This window comes from Ictalurus punctatus, chromosome 9 (assembly GCF_001660625.3).
Source record: "Ictalurus punctatus breed USDA103 chromosome 9, Coco_2.0, whole genome shotgun sequence".
NCBI classification, from domain to species: domain Eukaryota; kingdom Metazoa; phylum Chordata; class Actinopteri; order Siluriformes; family Ictaluridae; genus Ictalurus; species Ictalurus punctatus.
Genome location: NC_030424.2, coordinates 14175634 through 14198816, shown reverse-complemented (window position 1 = coordinate 14198816; position 23183 = coordinate 14175634). Strand labels below are relative to the sequence as shown.

The following is a 23183-nucleotide window of genomic DNA, read 5'->3' as shown; positions in this document are numbered from 1 at the left end:
GTTTCATAAGCATTACCTTTTCTTGCTTGGTACCAATGAGCAGGTACGTGGGGCTTTGCTCTTTGGGATGGACCACTAATGTGCAGTGAGAAGAGAGGAAGCCTCGTCCTCCTGCTTCATAGTCTTCATCGGAGTCACACGACCTGTCCACCTCCTCGACTCGTGCCTCTCGCACATAGAGCTGACCTAATGGGAACTGGCACACACACATGCACACCTCAGCAGACAGCGTAGACAACAATTGGGGAAATTGGATATAATTCATAGTACTGTATAGTCACCTTGTCATCCTGGTTACGGTAGTAGTAGAAAATCTTTCCTATCAGGGTGCACCACACAAGCTTTGAATGGCCATGCTTGACCTAAAGATTAAATGTCAGAGAAAAGCAAAGAAGCCAAAAGTAGTGAGACAAACAGATCCATAAATGTAGGGAAGTGCAGTGATTATTTCACAAAGGTGTCAACAAACAGAGAAGCAGCAGCAGCGAATTCTGCAGTGACAGTTCAAACCAAAAGTTCAAAGTATTCAAACCGGAAGAACCCATACATTACAGCCTAAGCATATGCACACACACACACACACACACACACACACACACACACACACACACACACCTTCTTAACACCATCTTAACCTAATCTTATCCTCAGGAACCAAAATTAAATATTTTGTATCTTTCAGTTTTTAAATAAAAGCTGCAGTTTTGGCAGAAAAGGGGGGTTGTTATTATGGGGACAATCCAAATGCCCCCCCACAAGGTCAAAACTGTCAGATATTCCTATTCTTGTGGGGACATTTGGCTACTATAAAGATACATAGAGGTTGGGAATAATGCCAGGCATGCTGACCTCAGTTCTGTCTTAACATGTGCTAGTCACCCAGCAATCGCGCCCAGAGCCTCTTAACCGTACCTCATCCGCACACTCGCACACACACATACGCCTAATCACAGTCACTGGCATACTGACAAATCCTATTTAATAACAGCCATGTACATTAGGATGTAGTCTTACAAAAGACTCAATGCTTTCAAACAGCTGTTTCAGGTGAATAAAAATAAGGCTTTCAAGTGTCTGATGGTGCATATCCTGAGAGCCCTGTTATTGAGTACTGGCACTGCAGACCTTTCCGGGAACTCTAGGGTTCATCTATACAATCACAGGGTGTAGCGGGAACACTGTATTTGTTTCTCACCTTAGTCAGCCAGCCACGCACTGTAGGCTTGGCTTGTGTCTCTGTCGAGAAAGGGCCACTGGCCTGGACTTTAAGAATGTTCTGGAGAACTCGGATCCATTCCTCCAGGATGTTTGGAGAGTCTGCGGTTAGGTAGAATGTCTTCTTCTCTGTGATTAACTATTATACACAACATTTAAAGTGTCTTTGATTTTAAGACAAAAATTGAACAAAAACCATACTGTTCTTGAGGCTTACATCAGAAAGGGGATTTTTCCAAAGATAGAACAATAAGGTCCTTAAAGCATCGTGACTAAAGAGAATTACACAAAGCAATGCAACTTTGGTAATCCAATAATGTAAACATAGAAAGGCTAAACATTCATTTCTGTGACAGAGCGCTGTTCAAAGAGAGATTAAGACATCGAGCAGTCAGACTACCTACAGCAGGCTGTGATGGGAAGCTCACAGTTGACAGATTTGCTTGAAGGGTTCTAGAGGCATAATGCAGTGTATTTGTGTTTTTGAGTTTGTGTGTGTGTGTGTTTCACCTGGAAAGTCTGCGCTCCTTCTCCACGGGCAATACGACATGAAGAGTTGAGTTCAATCTGGCCTTGAGGCTTCCGGATCACGTCACTCTGCAAGTGCAGTACAACCAAAGCAAATATCATCACTCCGGCAGTATACTTACACAACCCGTTCAACTAAATAACACTACAAATGATATATGGATAGAAAACATGTATATACAACAAGGCTGTATATTGTAATTAAATATAAGACATTATTTTAATCATATAAATATGTCAAAATATTCCCGTTTATTTCTACATTTGAGTATTGAGAATAAATTAAACAAGAGAAAAAAAAATTGGAACAGGCTGTACATTAGGCATGTGGCAGCATTTGTTCATGTGTAGTATTTTCTGATGTTCTGGGCTAGGATTTTGTCTCTTTAAGCTAATTGTAGTAAACTATGTTGATGAATGTAGCATAACAGCAACATGACACACAGACCAAACCAAACTGAAGTCCTAAACTTCTGTTTAAACAATTTTTATAATTAGTATTGTGTACAAAACAGTAACTTGCATCTAAAATAGGCAGATCTGAAGGTGACAAAGATAAAAAAAAATTAGGAGAGCATGATGATATTTAAAATATATTGGGGGGAAAAAAGTACATATCTTGCCATACAGTCCGGTCCATAAATATCTGGACATTGCAAAGTTATTGTTATTTTATCTGTCTACCAAAGTACACTTGAAATTAATTAATGAATATATATATGTTTCATACTTTTAGACTTTTTTTAGAGGGTATTTACATCCAAATCTGGTGAACGGTATAGTAATTACAGCACTTTGTATATGTGGACCCACTTTTTAAGGGACCAAAGCATGGCAAAGTAAGTGTGTGTTATTAGTACTGAAAAAAATAACTGCACTACTTAAATCTTTTTTGTGTTTGAAAAGTAGTAATATCCATCCATCTTCTATACCACTTATCCTTCCTTCAGGGTCATGGGGAACCTGGAGCCTATACCAGGGAGCATCGGGCACAAGGCGGGGTACACCCTGGACATGGTGCCAATCCATCACAGGGCACAATCACATACACACACTCCTTCATACACTACGAACACTTTGGACATGCCAATCAGCCTACCATGCATGTCTTTGGACTGGGGGAGGAAACCGGAGTACCAGGAGGAAACCCCCGCAGCACGGGGAGAACATGCAAAGTCCGCACACACAGGGCCACGGTGGGCATCGAACCCCCGACCCTGGAGGTGTGAGGCGAACGTGAAAAACATTATAAAACTGAGCTCAAAATACCATTTATTGCATGTGTTATTCTCTTCATGTATTAATTTTAGCTCATTTACGTGAGGGGTGTCGGTAAATCTGAAGGGCACTGTACTACATCCATTCACAATTTGTTTTGTTGCTACTGTTCAACACTATGTCTCAGACATCTCAACTCATTACAGGAGCAGTATTGTAGCTCCTGCCAATTCCTTTTGATACATCACTGCTGGATGATTGCTGCAGAGATGGGCAGCACTTTTAGATGTTTCTGTTTTCAAAGAGTGATTTTTATGAACTGTCTTATTCCCCTCCCCTCCACAGTGCGTATCAACCTTCCTCAAGCTTTAGAAGCCACTCTAAAAGGGATCAATAATCAGCCTTTGCTATTTCAGTCTCTCCAAGCATGTCATCATCCTCTCTCCCACATATATACAAGCTACCAATTTCTCAGAAGCTGGCACAGTGCTAATTAGTCTCACCCATGTACTCACTGGTGATTTATAATACAGGATCTCTCCATTCCTCAGGATGAACCAGCGCCTTTTCCATGCCTTCACCTGGCTTCCCATCTTCAGCAGGTAGCCAGATTTCTCCAGAGTCTCCTACAGAAACACATATATCAATGTCTCAGATAACACTGGCTAATATGTGAGCGCTTTACACTGACAGAAACGAATGTGACTACATCTCTGGATCGAGAAATATGGTAAGGAATCTATATGAAAAAAAAGCTAGCAAATCAAGGCCATAAAGCCCAGAACAAGAAGTCGAAAGTAATCTGGTAGGGTGAGACTGAGGGTAGTATTGATGAGATACATACAGGTCCAACACTCTCACAGGAGTAGGATGAAGTACGCTGTACTTTTTGCTCTGGTTCGGAGTAGTCACTGTCCAGTGAGTAGGCATCTGGAGGGATGGCATAATCACTCTCCGAGCTGATAGAGGACATGGACACCCCTAGAAAGGAAAAGACAGGTTTTGAACCTGAGACAATTTACCACAGGAATGTCTAATCTTATCCTCAAAGGGTGTCACCTATGACTACAAGGTTTCAACCTAGTATGATCAAATCTAATATACATTAGTCACTTAAAGATTGATTGAACAAGTAGTTAAACCAACTGATTAAACAAGTGGTGACTAGTTCTCTTATGTTTGGTTGCAGCCATGCTGGCCTATTACTGGCCATATCTATCCAATATTTATGAACATCCAGTAACCAGATTATATTTCAATTTCATTTCTCTTCCACTTTACATTTAGTCATTTGGCAGTTGCTCAAACCAGCTGAAGGTGCAACAATAAACCAATGACAGGTGAAGTGAATAACATTGATGATCTCACTATAACTGCACCTGTCAAGGGATGGGATATATTAGACAGCAAGTGAACAGTCAGTTCTCAAACCTGATGTGTTGTTAGCAGGAAAAATGGGCAAGCGTAAGGATCTGAGAATCTTTGACAGTGGCCAAATTGTGATGGCTAGGGAACTGGGTCAGAGCATTTCTAAAGTGGCAAGTCTTGTGGGGTGTTCCTAGTATGCAGTGGTTAGTAACTACCAAAAGTGGTCCAAGGAAGAACAACCTGTGAACCAGCGACAAGGTCATGGGTGCCCAAGGCTCACTAATGTACATGAAGAGCGAAGGTTAGCCCGTCTGGTCCAATACCACAGAAGTGCTACTGCAGCACAAACTGCTGAAAAAGTTAATGCTGGCTATGACAGAAAGGTCTCAGAACACACAGTGCATCACAGCTTGCTACGTATGGGGCCACAGACCAGTCAGACTGCCCATGCTGACCCCTGTCCACTGCCGATAGCTCTTAGAATGGGCAAGTGAGCATGAGAACTGGACCATGGAGCCATGGAAGAAGGTGGCCTAGTCTGATGAATCACATTTGACACAAGTGTGTGTCACTTACCAGGGCAAGAGATGTGAATGCACTAAGAAGGCAAGCCGGTGGAGGAAGTGTGATGCTCTGGGCAGTATTCTGCTGGGAGACCTTGGGTCCTGGCATTCATATGGATATTACTTTGGCACGTACAACCTACCTAAAAATCACTGCAGACCAATTACACACCTTCATGGCAACAGTGTTCCCGAACAGCACTGGTCTCTTTTAGCAAGATAATGAACCTTGCCACACTGCAAAAATTGTTCATGAAAGGTTTGAGAAACATGACAAAGAGTTCACTGTGTTGACTTGGCCTCCAATGTGGGATGTACTGGACAAACAAATCTGATCCATGGAGGACCCACCTCACAACTTATTGGACTTAAAGGATCTGCTGCTAACGTCTTGGTGCCAGATACCACAGCACACCTTCAGAGGTCTTGTGGAGTCCTTGACGGGTCAGAGCTGTTTTAGTGGCACAAGGGGGACCTACATAATATTAGGCAGCTGGTTTTAATGTTATGGCTGATCACTGTAAGTGCTAGAGTTAAAGGTCACTTAAGAAGAAGTTAAGACCAGTTACATGTATAAAAAAAATTAACACAAACAAAGAAGAATATAAACATGTAAACAAAAAAGGTGAAGAAGTGTTATCCTAGACATTCAGGCTGGAGGGGTAAAGCCATTCCCTCAGGAGCCAGGACACTAAATAATTCCACCACTGAGGAGATATCTCCCTCTTCTATGGCTTTTAAGGTGTATTAAATGAGAAATGGGTAGAAACACATTTAGAAAAAATAGATTGGTAGTCATGTTTCTTCACCTCTCTTCACAGCACGAGGGCTGCCTGGGGTACTGCCCTTCTTCTCTGTCCCCACTGTTGAGGTGCGCAGGCTGGCCAGCGAGCTGCTGTCATCCTCTGAGCCAGAGTCTTCATCAGGGAGAGGAGCACTGCTGATCTGTGTGGCTTTCTGAAAATACAGACATGGCAGTCAGCAAAGCAGTGAAAATCTTAAGCTTAAATATAACTAGTGAACATCTCCAGAATTTTCACTGAAAAAATAGATTAACAGTAGCATCAGTAAGGAAAATAAAAACAATAATAATGCCCTGCTTTCTTCTCACCCCTTTCAGTGTGGAGTAAACCGGTATGCTGATATTCTTGTAGATGAGATGTGTGAAAGGACCAGCTGCAGGGTACTGGGGGAAGGTGGACACTGCAGAATAATAATCACATGTAGAAACATGGTGCTGAAAACCCCACTGAATATCAGAACATTTCCGTGTTTACACTTAAGTCTTACAAGGTCAGCTCCACTCAGACAGCAAAGAATACATGGTCGACAACTATAACTAATCATGGTTTGCCAGAAAGTATTCATGTCTAGTACAATGATCATAGACAATGGGAGTATTTGTATGGACATTTACATCCAGTATTAAACTAAAGCCTACCAATTCAAAACTAATGCTAATGTCAAATGCTTCTGTGCATTCTGCTATGCTGTATTTCAAATTCTTTGCAATACACCCAATTTACAAGGCAGCAAAAACTCAAATATAGGATTTAGGGACATATTCAGTCGGTGCCTTAAGCTCAAAAGATACTTCAATATTTGTGTGGGGAAAGTTCCTCTTACTAGTGAAGTGGGTAGCTCCAGGGTCCCAAATTTTATCCTGAGTTTGGGTTGCTGTGTGGAGTTTTACATGTTCTCCACATGTCTGCATAGGTTTTCTCTGGGTACTCCAGTTTCCTCCCAAAAACAGGCATGTAGTTGGATGGCCTATGTAAATTACCCCTATACATATGAATGTGTATATGCATGGTGCCCTGTGATGGTTCCATCCAGGGTATGTTCCTGCCTCATGCCCATTGTTCCTAGTATAGGCTCACATTTACCCTAACTGGTTATCGTTATGGTAAGTGACTACCAAAGATGAGTGTGTTCCTTATTATTCATATTCAGAGTCAGGTTACCGAGACACATTTCTTTTCATGCAAATTCCACCCTGTATGTACAGAAACTCTATGAATAGTGATTAAGACTGCAAGTTACATCTGAGGTCTGAATACCACTGTGTGCAATTTCAGCACTCAAATTTTATGATTATATGACCCAACAATGTAAAACCATTTGACTCAAAAAACTAATTCAAAATGAAAATGGTATTCCACAGTCATTCTCCCCTGATCCAGGAGACCTGCTATCTAGTTGACATTATTTATAAACTTAAACAGTCACGTCTAACATTCAGTGCTCTACATTAAGTGTATTGGGCTAATTTTTACCAACTCGTGAGTACACAGGATGCCCAGGAACAGTATGTCTCCTAGAGCTGCTCTGGGAATCTGTAAGCTCTAAGTCATGGAAAAACGAAAAGGGGAGGCACAGTGAAAATTACACACTGCCTTTGTCCTTTCATCAGGGTTAATGAGAAAGAAGCCATTCCATTCTCAGCCTCTGTTCTGACACACCTTGAAAAGCCTTTAAAAGCTTCAGTGAATGTTTGTCTCAGCTGTCCAGGTGTTTGTGTGTGTGTGTGTGTGTGTGTGTGTGTGTGTGTGTGTGTGTGTGTGTGTGTGTGTGTGTGTGTGTGTGTGTGTGCGTTCCCCCAGGTGAGAGGAAGTGACATCAAACAATACCTGGTCTCATACTGACAGCTCAAGAGGAGCAAAACCACACAAACATTCTTAAACCATATCATCTGTTGATGGTGCATCTTGTGAGTGAGCTGCAGTAATTGACTGGTGATGGAGTGAACTTGTTGGTAACTAGTTGGTGACTGAGTGATGGTTGTTTGTAATATTTGTGGACAGAAATTACTGTTGATTGGTTCACCTACCTCTCCCCATATTTCTGGCTCCAGGACTGGCTTCTGAGACTCTCATACCAGACTTTGCAACTGCATAGATACGACTCTCCTACAGAACACATGCATGCATAAAAGGGCAGTCAGTAACAATCCAGTACTTAATGTAAGTCTTGAATAAGTCTGTTCTAGACAAACATTCCATCATACCCAGGAAGGAAAGCGGTGCAAAGGTGGAGTAGGAGGTTTCAGAGCTTCCGGATCCAGCATCTCCAGCTCCTCTGCCAACCCCACAAACGAGACACCATCATAGGGTGCTACTTCTTCTGCTGATCCTTCTACCACCCCGTCCATGCTTTCTAGAGGTCCCTCATCAATGTCTGTCTCCTCCACCCCAAGTGTCGAGGCAGAACCCAGAGCCAGACTATGACGGTACGGGGATGTGGCGGATCCGATGTCTATAGTGACATTAACGTGATGGAGGCGTTCCAGGCCTGGCTGGGGTTGACTGTGGTGTTTCTTGAGGAGCTGGATGCTGTCACGAGGTGTCAGAGGGGTTCGGACCTTGGGTAGGGTCATACTGGTGCCAGAAGGCAGTACTAGGGGAGCAGGATTTATTTGAGCTAGAGAAACCCCCACTGGAGGAGGACTCTTCGGAGTGGGTGTGGGTGTGTCAAAGCTACGAGGGCCAGAAGTGTCATAGGCTGAGGAGGAAGAGGAAGATGAGGATGAAGAGGAGCGAAGGCACTGTAAGCGGAACTTGCTGTTGAGCTCGTCAGAAGAGTGGTCTCTGTCTGAAGCTCCTCCTCCCCCTCGCTCCCGTGCGATAACAGAAGAAGGTTCCATCCCTTCCCTCCTGTCCTTTACCTTCGTTCCAGTTGCCGTGACTCCTTTATCTGTGCTGAATTTGTGTCGCGTCAAGTGTTCAGATGCATTCTGGGAGTCTGAAGCCTCCGGTGCCTTCCTCTTACCATCTTTAACAGACACAAAAAGAATTCACTCGAGTTCTCTAGTCCAGGTTGACCAATATGACAAAGGCAGATAATTTGATATACTAAATAAACTTTATTTATTCCCAAGAGATCAACCAGTTTCTCAACAAATCAATCATCACAGGTGAAAAAGAAAGATAAACCAACATCATACAACTATGTGTGTGTTATGCAGTAAATTGTGATGGGGATGTAAAGACATGCCTCTGACAGTGTTGGAACCAGGCTTGCATGAGCCTATCAGCCTCAAGCGCTCATCCTGTGTAGGGGATACTCCAAAGTAGCTGGGAGTGTGAAGGGGACTGGAGGACACCAGCTGGACATCCACCACTAGAGGCTTTGGAGAACATGGAGATGTGGGCCTCTCCAGTACAGCTGTGGTAAACAAATTGGTAATTCAGACTTCAATGAAACTAAATGATTGAAAAAGTGAGATAAATGGGAGGAGAATGAATAAAAATAATAAGTAGGTTTACTTTGAAGTTTGTCCTGCAGCAGGAGGATCTGCTCTGCCTGCTTCAGGTTAGTCATCTTCAATTGCTGGTTCTCCATCTCCATCTGAAAGGGAAAGATATTAATGGGGATATTTAATAGAAATGATAGCATAGTAACTGTGGTTGATAAATACCTCCCCAAAGAGGTTCCATACATTGAAACACTACATAGCAAAAGGGACAAACTGAATAAACCTTAAAGTGTGTGCTAGGTTGAATGTCTTTTTCCCAAGATCATAGCTCACCTCCCGTAACTTAAACGTAACCCAGTCTTTGATTTTGGCTGCCTTCTCCTCTATAATCTTGGCTTCTTGGGCTCGAACAAAATTCTGGAGATAAAGAAAAACAGTTATGGGCATGTGAAAAGGTCAGATCATCCCAGTCTGTGAGTTTTATGGACATACATGGCTATGTGTCTCCCTCAGATCAGTATCGATACATACCTGTTTTTCCAGCTGTGCTTCAAGTTTCTTTACTACCATATCTTTCTCCTGCATCTGACCGGTCAGCTCTTGATATCGTCGGTACAATGAGCTTTCTGATTCACTGGGATGCATATTCACTGATTTAAGCTTCTCTTCCATTATCTGTACCTAGAAATCAGAATGCCAGAATAAATACCAATATCTTTAATCAGTGCTCCTGAATCACTCACTTAAAAAAGCATTAAGAGGCAGTAATCAGCACTAGTGCGAATTAACAAGAGGTCATACTTGTTTCTCTGCATTCTCAGCCCGCTGGTCAGCCTCTGTCACTCTCTGCTCTAGTTCTTGCATCTACAGCAAGACATGCAGAGAATAGTGGACATATTAATAATTGTGAATGGAAACTTCTAAATGGTTCACTCAGCATGCATATCTTTTACAGTTGACAGCTGAAATCTGGATCTTCATACACCACCACCTTTACAGTAGTAGGATTTAACCCAATGGGATTTACCTGTCTGACTGCTAAATCATGCAAAATGCTTAATAGTGAGAGGAATTTACCAGCGCCTGACACCAAATGCTACATTTAGCCTGTGGTTTATCAGTGCAAGGCTGGGTATTTGCCTACCACAGTCTGCTCCAGTTCTCTGCCAGACCACCATGACCAGCTGACAGGAGAGAGGTGGTTAGGGCATGTCTGACTGCACCTCGTCTTTGTAAACCTACCTCCCATCCAGTACTCATAACAGTTGTGCACATACTTGAACACATATAGAGCACAGATGTTCAACTTGTGATGGTTTAAGACACAAGTCTCCCCACAGAGGAATTGGCATTTGCTAGTTTTAGACTTAAGGAAGGAGCCCAGATAAGCAGGGCAAGTTTTAAATGGGAATGAAGAGCTGTCCTAATAACACCAATATGTACTCTTAGATGACAAGTCTCTGAAAGCTTTTTAGGGAAGGAAGAAAAAAAATCATCTGAAGCATAAAGAGAGAGGAGAAAGTGACTACAAAAGAGAGAAAAGAAACTCTAAAGAATGCAATGTGCTGAGATCAGCTAGTTCATACATCTAAAGAGGAATGTGCAGTCCAAGGAATGCTAAAGTAAATGCATGGAACCCAATGTGTCTTTAGGTAGAGCTTATGTTAGAGGCTCAGAGAGGGGAAAAAAAAACCTCTACTGCATTACTTTTTTCTTGCTATACACCTCACACAGCCCACTACACGCTACTGGTACTAACAAACCTATGCACATGGATCCCATTAAGTGAATCTTGCATGATATGTCTGAATGTCTGAATGACAGGCTACAACATACCCGACAATGTTTTGAATGCAAGCCACAACGAAGACTAAAGATAAACTTGTTTTCATTCATTCCGGTCTTTATGATCCAGCCAACTTAAAATGGATGAAAATAGAAAAAGTGGAGGGCCCACACTGCAAGTCACAGAGGTGAGAGGGTACAGGGACAAGCATAAGCATGTCAGACATTTACCAGCTGTCTCATTGCAAACGCAGCTTCTCTTTGGAACAGGAGGTCAGGTGTCTCCTTTTGGTCTGATTTGAACCTTAGTGCAAAGACAGCAAACTCCAACCATGGCATTAAACACAGATTAATCACTGCACTGCTTAGGGGAATAAATGAAGGACATGAGAATGTGGTGTGGTGCCAAGAGTACTACTGAATTTCACTGTCCACTACTGTCCTCTATTCAAGCACAGCCCTTGCCAAAGTGAAACAGCAGCCGAGCACCACAATCATTAACCACCTCACATACTGACATGGTTTCAATGAACTCTAGCTCAATTATTAAGAGAGAAAAAAAAAAACAGCTGAAGGCTACAAGACAGTAGAGATATACAGACTGTGTAAGTGAGAGAGAGAACAGAGGAAGAGACAGAATATTGCTATTTCAGGCTAATCCTCCTGGCTGATACCTGGTTGTGAAGCAGAACTCCATAGAGATTACCCCACAGTCAGCCCTCCCTGCTCTCACATTATTCACGCATGCAAAAACACTGCTGTAATACTGTCTTTGTGTGCATTTACACTGACTTGTGTACTAGTGTGGCTAAATAAGGGCATGCCTCCTTTTAGCCAAAGGAAATATATTGTCTGTCAAATACAAGCTGTTTTTTTCCTTCACCAGCCCAACATCCCCACAAGGTAACATTTATAATGTGCTCCTTGTGAAGATATTTGATCTCGACAAAGAGAACATAATATACACATATACTCGCTGTCAATACTTATTTCGCCATTTTATATACAGTACAGCGATGGATTTCCCCGATTTCTCTCTTTAATAGTGAGATTTTTTTTTCTTTTGAGCACAAAATCATGTGCTGCAACATGAGCAGATAACACAAAAACTGTCTCACTCTACAAAACTCCAATCACACCCTCATCACATGCTACATTGTCCTCTTCTCAAGCACCAAAGTGGGTCAATGTGTGAAACACTCCTATCACGGCTACTGAGAGCCAGTGGAATAGTGTCAGAAGTAATCTTCTAGCAATACCGTGAACTGCACGCCGTCAACACCCTTCTCTCTACTCCTTCTCTCCTCTCCTTCTCTCCTTTTACAAAACAACCAGACATAGAGAAAAGACAGATATTTAACCTAACCTTAAGTGGAGAGAGAGAGAGAGAGAGAGACGGGGGGGGGGCTGGTAGATGTCATGAGGGGAGACAAAACCTGATGTAAGACAACAGTCTGTGAACTGTGAACAGAAAACATCCTGTATAAAGAGATAAAAGAGAAGCAAAGATAGTCCAACAGAAAGAAAGAACACACACAGTTAAATACTTAAGTATAGGGCTGTATTCATTCAACCTTAACACTTATGTCAATATTTCCAGGGGGGATATCTTTGTTATTTGGCAGCTTATAAGATAGCACTTGATGCAACATATCTTAATATGACAGTGTCAGAAATCTTGAAGCTCAGGTTAAAAAGTAGTATCTAATGGTTTGTTTTTTTTTGGTTTTTTGTTAAATATATAGTGCATTGACAGTTGACAATTTAATGTGGCAATAACATACTAAACAGATGAAATAATAATATGTGCATGGGACTTAGGTTATTTTATCATGCTTTTTAATTAATTATTTTGATTTGTTGGATTAATAAAATAATTCCAATGTTTTGGTTAACACATGCCCATAGTCCATCCAGCCATTTTCTGTACTGCTTATGCTACACAGGGTAATGGGAAGTTTGGAGCCTATCCCGGGGAACTCAGGGCACAAGGTGGGGGACACCCCAGGGCACAATCGCACACACACTACGAACAATTTAGAGATGCCAATCATCCTTCAATGCACGTCTTTGGACTGGGGGAGGAAACCAGAGTACCGGAGGAGGCCCCCAAGCATGGGGAGAACAACCAAGCTTCACACACAGGGTGGAGGTGGGAACTGAACCAACCCTAGGGGTGTGAAGCAAACATTCTAATCACTAAGTGCCCCACAACATACTCATAGTTTGAAGGATAATCTAACCAAGCACTTCTATACTTACAGTTCAATTTAAAAAATCATTAATAATTTTATTAATATAAAATGTGGTCCTTTACATATGTAATGTCTCAGATTAGATGATGTTTCCGCCAATCTCCATTCAGAAAAAAAATAACTTTTGTGAATTTTACAGGGACAATATGATGAATTAATTAGTGTCATATTTATGTAAATAATATTGGCCTTGTATGTCATTCCGTTGTTTTATGAGTGTCTTTACAGCCCAATATATAAATCGCAAGATAAGCATTGAAGCAACTTAACTGTGTGATAGTGTGTAAGCATGTAGTATGTACGTTTAAGGTCTGACTACCGATGTGCGCAATTTCTTTATTCACCCCTCACTATGTGCACTCAACTCTGAATATGGCCCGTAATGAGAGAGTTTGGCGCACTTCCTCCATGAGACAAACAAAAGCAAAAACCATAGGTCTGATGTCTTCTCTGCATTGTTCCTTTGTGCGGGCACGACTACTATTACACACATGTGCATGGTTTACAGACTAGTCTTGCTTATCTATACCATTCTCAAGACCAGATGTGTCCAACACTGTTCAGAGAATGGCTCCTTCACTTAAAAGCAGGCATACAGCACTTCTTCTGTTCTACCATTTAGGCAGATAATAGAAAGTCAAGCTGATACTTGTGTTTGATCAAATGTGTGTCCAGTTTTACTATTGAGTCACAGATCTCGCTAAAAAAGAAGAATTCATTCTGTTCAGCTGTAATCATGATGAAATGGTGAGGGATGGAAATTTACAGCACTGTGCTCCACTTTCCAATAAAAACTTACAAGCACACTTGCTCACACACACTCCTGAAAATCAAATGAAGCACACGTTCACATTAGTCAGTTGTGTCTCCTCACTCTCTTTACAAGGCTCTCTGCCAAGTCTGACAATTAACTGCTTCTTGCAACAGCAAGCTCAGTGGAGCATGAATGAGTGTAGGGGAGAGAGGGAAAAAGAGGAGAAAGCATTAGTTTACCCACTGCCAGAGAAGGAAGAGCATGGCAAAAGCAGCAGAATGTATGGGTAAAGGTTAAGCATTAAATCAAGCCTCATGTATAAGGTAAAGACAAGCTAGACAACATGTAACATAGTAAAGACCCTTATGTGAATGTCATGTACTTGAATCTGGATTGAAATATCATTATATATTGAAATAATCCTATGTAGCATGTATTAAGGTAAGGACCTCCATGTTGGAAATCATAGCAGTGCTATGCTTTGAGAGTTGAGCCAAAGATGAATTGATCAACTTAAGTGTGACTTAAGTGCTGTCACTCCCTACCTTTTCAGCCAGCAGCTGACGAATTTTTCCCGCCTGCAGTCGGAAGCGGAGTAGCTGCATTTCAAGGGCGATGCACCTTTTCTGCCAGTCAATGCTGGCACTAGGAACAACCACTGCTGCAGCTGCTGCATTTCCGTCCATCACCTCTGCCATCAAGGCTGCCCTGCCAGAGAGAGAACGGTGAGGGGAAAAGATTTGACAAATGGTGGGCTGGGAGGACATGGCACTAAACTTCAACATGTACTTCAGAAAAAAAAAAGTGTGAAGTGAAACTCGGGCCACAACTTTCCAGTGCAACTGCCTTGCTCTAGTTTTACTCTGGTTTTAATATTTCATTACTACGCCTCTCAGAAGCCACTCAGTCAAAAAGCAGAGAAACTACAGACTACACAACACTATTATACACTAACATTAATAGAAACACATGTACACCTGCTCATTCAAGCAATTATCCAATAAATTAGGCCTGGGTATCATGTATCTGTTTCTAGGTCACGAGATTCATTCAATGTTCACATCAGACGTCAGAATGGGGAAAAACAGTGATCTCGGTGGCTTTTAACATCCCATAATTGTTGGTGCCAAATAGCACGTTTGAATTTTTCAGAAACTGCTGATCTCCTATGATTTTCATGCACAGCAGTCTCCAGAGTTTACACAGAATGGTGCGGAAAGCAAAAAACATCCAGTAAGTGGCAGTTATGTGCAAGAGAGATCAGAGGAGAATGGACAGACTGATTCAAGCTGAGAGGAAAGCAATGGTAATACAAACAACCACTCTTTACAACCATGGTGAGCTGGAAAGCATCTCAGAACTCACATCACATCAAACTTTGAGGTGGATGAGCTATAACAGCAAAAAGACCACATTGAGTTCCACTCCTGTCTGCCAAGAACAGGAATCTGAGGCTACAGTGGGCACAGGCTCAACGAAACTGAAGACTGGAAAAACATCTTGATGTTTGACGTGAGCAATAACTGAAGCTCCTAACCTGTATTGAACTATTTTATTAATTTTGCTGATGCCACATGATATTCTGATTGGATAATTGCACGAATGAGCAAGTGTACTGATGTTCCTATTAAAGTAATATAACAATACACAAGATATCTATGGATGTAAGAGTTGGTTACATGATGACAATTTTTTGTGATTAATTGCATGGTGACATTTTTGACCATATCATAAGCACTGACAATAGTTAAACACTGACACATTTAATACAGCCATAGAGAGCCTGCAACCATGGTATCATACAGTACAATTAAAATCTACCGCCGCCAACTTTGGTTCAGCAGCTTTTAGTTTTTCCTGTTTTTTCTGGCTAGATTTGTGAACATAATTTAACTCACCGGTTTCTCACGGGGGGTTTAAAAATGTGCCGAAACTGTTTTACTGGTGGAACCCATTGCAACATGTTATCAAATCTTAGAAAAACAAAACTCGTGATTTATACCATTTGTCATAAAATGTTTTTTAAAGTACTATGATTATATCTTTTGCCATATTACCTAAGCCAGTGCTCTGCTTGGCTCTGATCTTTCTCAGACTGACATTTCTTAGAAGGTGAGTGTACCACTGACATCACAGCTCTGGCAGTAATCCCTCAAGGCTCCAAGCTTTCTCACTTTCTTTTATTGTTTCCCTCCATCAAAAAGAGAACTCTTCTCAAGTTACCTTGGTAACAGAGAAACAGCAAACTCAGCGCTCAAATGACACATTTAAATGAAGGCTTCCTTTTTCTGAGACTTGTCTCGCTTTTTCTCTCTGCGTGTACAACCTTCAGCTGAGTCTCAGCTGGACCCTGTGTCGACTCTGTGGTTGTGTGTGGGTGTTGAGCAGTTAGGCACTTTTGTAGACAGTTTACCAAGCAGGCCAATCCCTTCCCCTGGAGCAGGCACCAAATGTCCCTGCCTATGCAATCCCTTCTTAATTACAGGCCCCAGCAGAAACAGGATCTAGGCCTACACAATGGCGTCTTTCTGCATGACAGTCCCATTACAGACATGTAGGAGGGGGGGTCTCTCTCGCTCTCTCTCTCTCTCTCTCTTGCTCCCTCTCCCTCTGTCTCTAAATGAAGGCGACTTTCAGTGGTGGGAAAATTGAGCTGGAAAATTTGTCTTACCTGTATGGCACTGCCTGTAAGCCAAATTTTAAAAGTCAGGCATTGTAACAAACAGTCCGTCTAAGGCTTCTGGGATCCTGGGGGGGGAGCAGTCAATCAAAACAGCAGGAAAGTCTCAACTCATTACAGAAACTGTCCAGCAGCAACAATACTGTGCTTTGCCTGAAAATGATTAAAGATAGCAATTCTCATTATTGACAGGGGAAACTATGAAGACCAAACAAATAAAACAACAACAACAACAATAACAACTAAAAATGTCCTCAGTGGAATTCATGTCTCCATATAAATGCTTTTCCCCAGTTCCAAAGCAGTAACATTTATGGTTTCATTACAGTCCCTCCTACCAGACAATAAAGGAAAGCTGTTGTAGAGAAGCTGGATATGGAGCGGCAGGCCCAGACAGAGCACGACACCAGAGTGCTCCGAGTGCACACCACCACAACAGTGCCATGTGGCGCTCTGCAATTAGCAGCCTTCTAACTATAGCCCTGTTGGCAAATTACAGAAGGCCTCCGTCGGGAGGATCCATTCAATGACCAAAAATCTCCATTCAGTTCATACAGGCTCCCGTATGCCGAGACCTGAGGTTTGTGAATCTGCAGCCGTATGTTATTAGGGAAAGGGGTGAGATGAAGCCAAATCTTGTGTTAGTTGCCAAATATGATGGCAGGGTGCAAATAATCCATTTGCTTTAACAAGAGTTTCACCAATGCATCGAAGACAAGTGCTTTTGCACCCTGAGTTCTTGTTTAACATGGGCGGGGGAATAAGTTCGCCTAAAATGCTAGACTCAAATCTTCAAAATTGGACTGCAGTCACTCACAGCTTTTCTATGAATGAACGTGTGATTTTTGAAAGGTAAATTCTCCAAATCAGTGTAAAGCTATCATCCTTGATCCAATTGATTTCAATGAAAAAGATCATTTCCTCATTCTATCCTCAGGTTGGTATTTCCATTTTCTTTTCCAGCATGGCTTGTTTTGCAACCATAGGCAGAAAGACACTACTGGGGCAGACTCTAAGCTGCAAAACAGAGTTTCCATCAAAACAGCCAGAGCTGCTTTGAGAGTTGCACAATGGGGGCCACAAGGCCTCCAACACAGCCACGAGCACAGCTGGCAAAGACTGTGACTCATCCTCTCTCTCTCTCTCTCTCTCTCTCTCTCTCTCTCTAGCACTCAGTCTTTCTCAACTCAACGCATGGAACGTCTTCTATAAACAACAAAAGGAAAAGAGTGATCTGGACATTCACCTCTCCACTGTAAACAGGCACTATAAAAAGTATGCTCGTCTCTGACAGTTCGTCCTCAAACGTAACGATGCAGGTCCATAAATATACAAGGATTAGGTCCTACAATCACTTATAATTATATATGACTTCAAGCATTATAATCATTTAATCCTTTAATCAAAGGCACGTAGTCTTTAACTAAATGATGCAGAAAACATGATTCATGAAATAATCTGCAATATTCTCATCTTCAATTTGAAAGTTCAGTTTAAAGTAGTCCGTGAACTCAAAAGTTTGTGTTAGTACCAGTATCGTATATAGTATTACGATAATATTTATTTTACAGCACTGAGGTAAAGAAATTATTCTTTATAAGCATGACGTTTCAGCTCAGTGATGTCACTAAACAGGCCTCTACAACTAGTCCATATAGGAATTTGCGGTTTTTTGTGACTGTTGTGACCAAAAATTCTTGATTTTGCTGCTGCCTTTTTCAAAATTTTTGTTGTGCAATTTGAGGAGTTTGTGTGCTTTTTTTTGAGGAAAACTACTTGAATTTGTGAAATTTCTGTGAAGTTTGTTGGTAAATGAGACCTTTTAGCTGTAGTCATGTCCAACACACGTGAATCGATGAGGGTTTTGGCTGAATGTGGGTTGTGATGATGTCAAAACGATGTGTCTTGGCCCAGACTTTGGTAATTTTGAGAAATTGCTCCTCTGAATATTGCGAAATTTCCTTGGTAATTTCTGCAATCTCAAAATCCTGGAGGGACTGCACAATTTTATCTATGGATAAAATGAACCCAAAATCCATTAGCCCCAGAACATCTGTGCTTAACTAGCATGCCAGCTAGCTAACTCTGCTAACATCAGTGATAAACATTATCATGGGTGTTCTGGTACATCTTTACAGGGCACTGCTAAATAAAACACAGAGAATATGACAATGCAAATCGAGAGAGGGTGTGTGGGGGTCAAAAAAGAACAACCTCTCCTATTATTCCATGTTCTCACCCATACAGAAACACACACACACACATCTTTGCATGCAACCACAGAGACACACAAAAACACCCTATAGTCACGGCTGAGCATGCAGCTGTGGTGATGTAAGTGGTTAGGTGGTTAGGTGATATCATCCTATCAGACATTAGAAATCCCAACAGGCTTTTTCTTTTTGATTATCCATGACAAGATCCAAGCAATTCCACAAGAATGTGACCTTTCGTCCAAATGACTCAAATCAGCAGGATATAAGTGTGTGGATCTGGGTCAGCCTGTGGCATGTGTAAGCATGTGAGCAAGGGATGTGTGCATTTTCTACCACAGAAACAACAGCAGGCTTAACAGGCAACTTGTAATCTATGATGTCTCCAAATCTCCAGCTCTGTACAGTATATTTCAGAGAGAACATGAAAGAAATCACAGCACAAACTAAGTCTGAGTTCTTGTTTATGTCTTTCTAGTCAGAAGACAAGTTTCCATTTGGTGCCTGCGCAAGAGTTTATGGTCACTGCGGACATTAGCACTGGAGAGTTGTCTCTAAGTACACTAACACTAAAGCACATGGAACTGTGTATCAGTTCCTGAAAACAAAAGCGCAGAGACACTACCATAGTCTCCAACTGTTTGGTCAGCTATACGAACAGAGCCTTAATGACTCTGAACAGTGTCATTGGATATTGCATGGCAGTAGCTTTTTTTTATTTTTGAAGAATAAACATCTGTTGCAGGGTAAAGCACAGTTAGTGGTGGTATAAATAGATTCTCCATATACAGTATATCATAATATATGTATAGTGAACAGCAGCAGATGTAGCTTGTCTCCGCTGCAGCTAGTCTGCTTTATTCTGCTTCTCCCTTTGGTCTGAAAGAAGCACCATCCATAGACTAATAACAGACTACTGTAAACTGGCCACCCTCATTATCAGGCCATGTAGTAAATATAGACAAGGGCTGGTTTAAACTTCTGTGTTAAAGCGTATTTGTGTCATAACACAAAGAAAGGGTTTATGGGTAAGTGTGGTGTGAAGAGGCACACTGATGGACTCACACGTACGTGCATCCGTTTGCATGACCGTAAACGTTGTGATGAGATGTTGTGACTCTTCTAACATGTTTTTTTTTTCTTTTTCCAAGAGTTTCAGAGTAACACTGCCCTGAATACTACAATTCAAAGTAATAATACTGCCCCAAGTTTTACTTTTAAAGAAAACAATATCCAGTATTTTCAGACTGCTGGAAATATATGCTGGAAAAGCTAAGGATGTATCCCCAACCAATTTTTTTTAAATTATTGACAGAAATTTGCCACAGAAATGGATGAAAAAATGCTTCTTAAAAAAAAAAAAAAGTAATATCTTAAAAAAAACCTTTGGTCTCATCTATAAATTAACAGCACAATCATGCATATCAGGTTTTTCCTACATTTCATGTTTGTCACACATACTGATATGATCGTATTATTATGTCACACATTTATTTATGGAAAACTACAGTCAAGATATAGCAGCATATGCAAATATAATGTACGAGGGTTTATAGTGGCTGCAGCTGTCACTATAATGGCCAATTTAAGCAGCCTGCCGAATCACGCACTTTATCTACTATTTTCTTCTAATGAACTCTCGGTAAAGACGCAATGTTGGTGATATAAATTACTCAGTTCCATCAATCCATCCATTTTCCATGCCGCTTATCCTACACAGGGTTGTGGGGAGACTGAAGCCTATCCCAGGGGACTTGGGGAACAAGGCAGGGGACTCTGTGGACGGGGTGCCAACCCATCGCAGAGCACAATCGCACACACACACACACACACTCACAAACTCATTCACACTATAGACAATTTGGAAATGCCAAACAGCCTAAAACACATTACTGTGGACTGGGGGAGAAAACCGGAGTCCCTGGAGAAAACCCCCTTATTCTGTTAACTCTGATCCATAGTGTACATGAGCATGTTACATTCAAGTATGAAGGCAGACATCTATGTGCGAGTCTGCTCATGACACCAAGACAGGTTTACATAAATGCGTTGACAGAAGTATAAATCAGGTCTAAGACGTACCATGGAGCTGAGGTGTAAACATTTTCAGAGAAAAGGGTGTCTATGTGTGTAAGGTTGAAAGCGGAGGATCCCCACCCATACACTTCTGAAGGTCCAAAGTCCAACACAGTTTAGTGTTTCCCTGCTTAAACATTTACATTTATTCATTTGGAAGGCTCTTTTTTCCAGATGGCTTACAACTGAGTTGAGGCATCAAGAGTAAGAAGTAAGTGACTCAAACATATCAGTATCAATCTGAACTTAACTATCAAAAACTGACCCCTGTACACACCCTATTCACACTTACACTTTACACTTTACAACACCACTTCCTGATGGAAGTGGTGTTTATATGATATTTATATTAACATGACAGTTTACAAGCTGATATTTTATTATTATTAACATCCTGCTAATTATTATAATAATTATACTGTTTGTATTTTATGCTACAAAACTCAGCCAGGGGGTCACGTGGCTTAGAGGTCAACACATTTGCCTCGCACCTCTGGGGTTGGGGTTATAATCACTAGAATCGAAGAGGGCTTTGGCTGATTGCACTTTGTGATGACGTCACATGACACATCTTGGCCCAAATTTGCTGAAAAGCTGTGGTAATTTAGAAAAATGACAAGCTCCTCTGAATATTGCAGTTTACTTGATTCTGTGATCGCAAAATCGTGAAATCCTGGAGGGACTGACTTACTCAGTTTCCTGTATTATTGTGTTGCAGTATGATTCTAGAGGATTGACATTACATTTCAGTGTACACTTGTATATGGATTGAATAATATCATCTAATTGACTTGAATAAAGTTTTGTGTAGAGCACAAACACAAGCTTAACACTAATGCTCGAACAGAAAATACTCTGACATTGCTTGGTTGAAAAAGGTCGAGACCTGCAACAACTAAGCAGTTGACGTTTAATGGCCTTGCTCGAAGACCAAACAATGTGCTGGGATTTGAACTCAAAACCTTTCTGATCAGATATCTGATCTGATCTTAGCCACCACTTCCAGTATATGGGATAGGAGCATAAGCCATGTATAAATATATTACAACTTCTTAATTACCTAAATACTAGACATATGATCTGGGGGTGGGGGTGGGGGGGGGCTCCCCACATCTCATCCTGATGAGACTATCACTGGGTAACAGTGTAGAATAGGAGCAGCATCCTCAGTGCTGAGTTTACACCTACTGTGTGTATCTGGACAAAAACGGAACGTTTTGCTGTAAAAACCTGCAATAAAACGTCACCGGGGTCTCGAGCGCTGCTGTGAAACTGTATCCAAAAATGGTCACGCGTACAGGTGTGTCAGTCACATACAAACACACAAACACACACACACACACACACACACACACACACAGACTGTCTAAACTACTTCAAACACTCCAACCTCCTGCACGTCCATCCTAAAGCCGTTACTTGAGAGCTGACCAAAATACAGAGCTGGTACATAGGCGAACAAACGCAAATACATGGCAACAAAAGTACTTATTAACTAAACATATCGTACTGATCGAGCAAACACACTTCACTCACTACTCCTGCGACCTTTTCCTAACTTACAGGCATGTGTGTAACCAAACAGCTGGTTTTGCTTACCTTCCTCTAGACCGCCAAGCTTCCACGTTCAAACGCTACAGCCGGAGCATCACACACACGCGCACATGCGCGCGCGCACACACATCTGCAGGTTCTCTGCAGCCACTTATTTTTTTACGTATTTGTAACGTCGCGCCATAAGTTTGAGTCTTCCTCTCTCTCCGTGGACCTGGTTCTCTCTTCTCTCCTCCACAGCAGCTAGAACAGATTTAGCGTGAGCCCTCTCACTCGCTCAGTTCATTTTCCTTTAAAGAGCCGAACGCAGGATCAAATGTCTCCGTAACCACGCCCCCTGGGCTACCAAGACACCCCCCCCCCCCCCACCTTCACAGGAAATTGCGTCAGAGTTCATCAGCAAGAGGATATGTAGAATAAATTGTCATAGTGTAATAGTGGTGTAGTTGTGTCAATTCGTTTGGTATTTTCAGAGGAATTGGCTTCACACTGTATTCACTGGCAGAGCACGTATAATCTCCGTTTGAGTATGTTCACAGTATCCCTGAACATTTTATTATTACCATTCTATGTAGAGTAATTAATGGTTTTAAAGCCCAAATTGCTGAAAATGATCTACACATTGTCTCATTATTTAAATGATCAAGATCTAGGACATACTGTAATGTGCAAAGTATAAATACAAATTTTGCCCTAAAAATATTTATTTTATGACTTCTGCATTATTGAGCCAATTAAATAATAATAATAATAAAAAAAATTACATTACAAACATTACT

The 23183-nt window shown here is 41.5% G+C and overlaps 1 protein-coding gene across 4 annotated transcripts in view; it reads right to left on the bottom strand.

The window, feature by feature from the left end:
• plekhh1 (pleckstrin homology domain containing, family H (with MyTH4 domain) member 1) overlaps window positions 1-22723 on the bottom strand; it is a 33554-nt gene extending 10831 nt beyond the window's left edge. Inside the window, exons 1-18 of one of the 4 annotated variants that reach the window (XM_047157633.2) lie at window positions 22450-22723; window positions 16553-16714; window positions 14427-14589; window positions 9889-9951; window positions 9619-9768; window positions 9421-9504; window positions 9158-9239; window positions 8886-9056; window positions 7900-8663; window positions 7723-7801; window positions 6004-6095; window positions 5702-5849; window positions 3806-3942; window positions 3465-3587; window positions 1726-1812; window positions 1196-1354; window positions 282-362; window positions 17-196 (exon numbers count right to left, since the gene is read on the bottom strand). In XM_047157633.2, coding sequence (XP_047013589.2) covers window positions 17-196; window positions 282-362; window positions 1196-1354; window positions 1726-1812; window positions 3465-3587; window positions 3806-3942; window positions 5702-5849; window positions 6004-6095; window positions 7723-7801; window positions 7900-8663; window positions 8886-9056; window positions 9158-9239; window positions 9421-9504; window positions 9619-9768; window positions 9889-9951; window positions 14427-14579 — 2553 coding nt within the window. In that variant the 5' untranslated portion in view covers window positions 14580-14589; window positions 16553-16714; window positions 22450-22723. The remainder of the gene's footprint in view (window positions 1-16; window positions 197-281; window positions 363-1195; window positions 1355-1725; window positions 1813-3464; window positions 3588-3805; window positions 3943-5701; window positions 5850-6003; window positions 6096-7722; window positions 7802-7899; window positions 8664-8885; window positions 9057-9157; window positions 9240-9420; window positions 9505-9618; window positions 9769-9888; window positions 9952-14426; window positions 14590-16552; window positions 16715-22449) is intronic. The other 3 variants (XM_017476949.3, XM_017476951.3, XM_017476950.3) reach the window with 3 other exon arrangements.
• Between the last annotated feature and the right edge of the window lie 460 nt (window positions 22724-23183).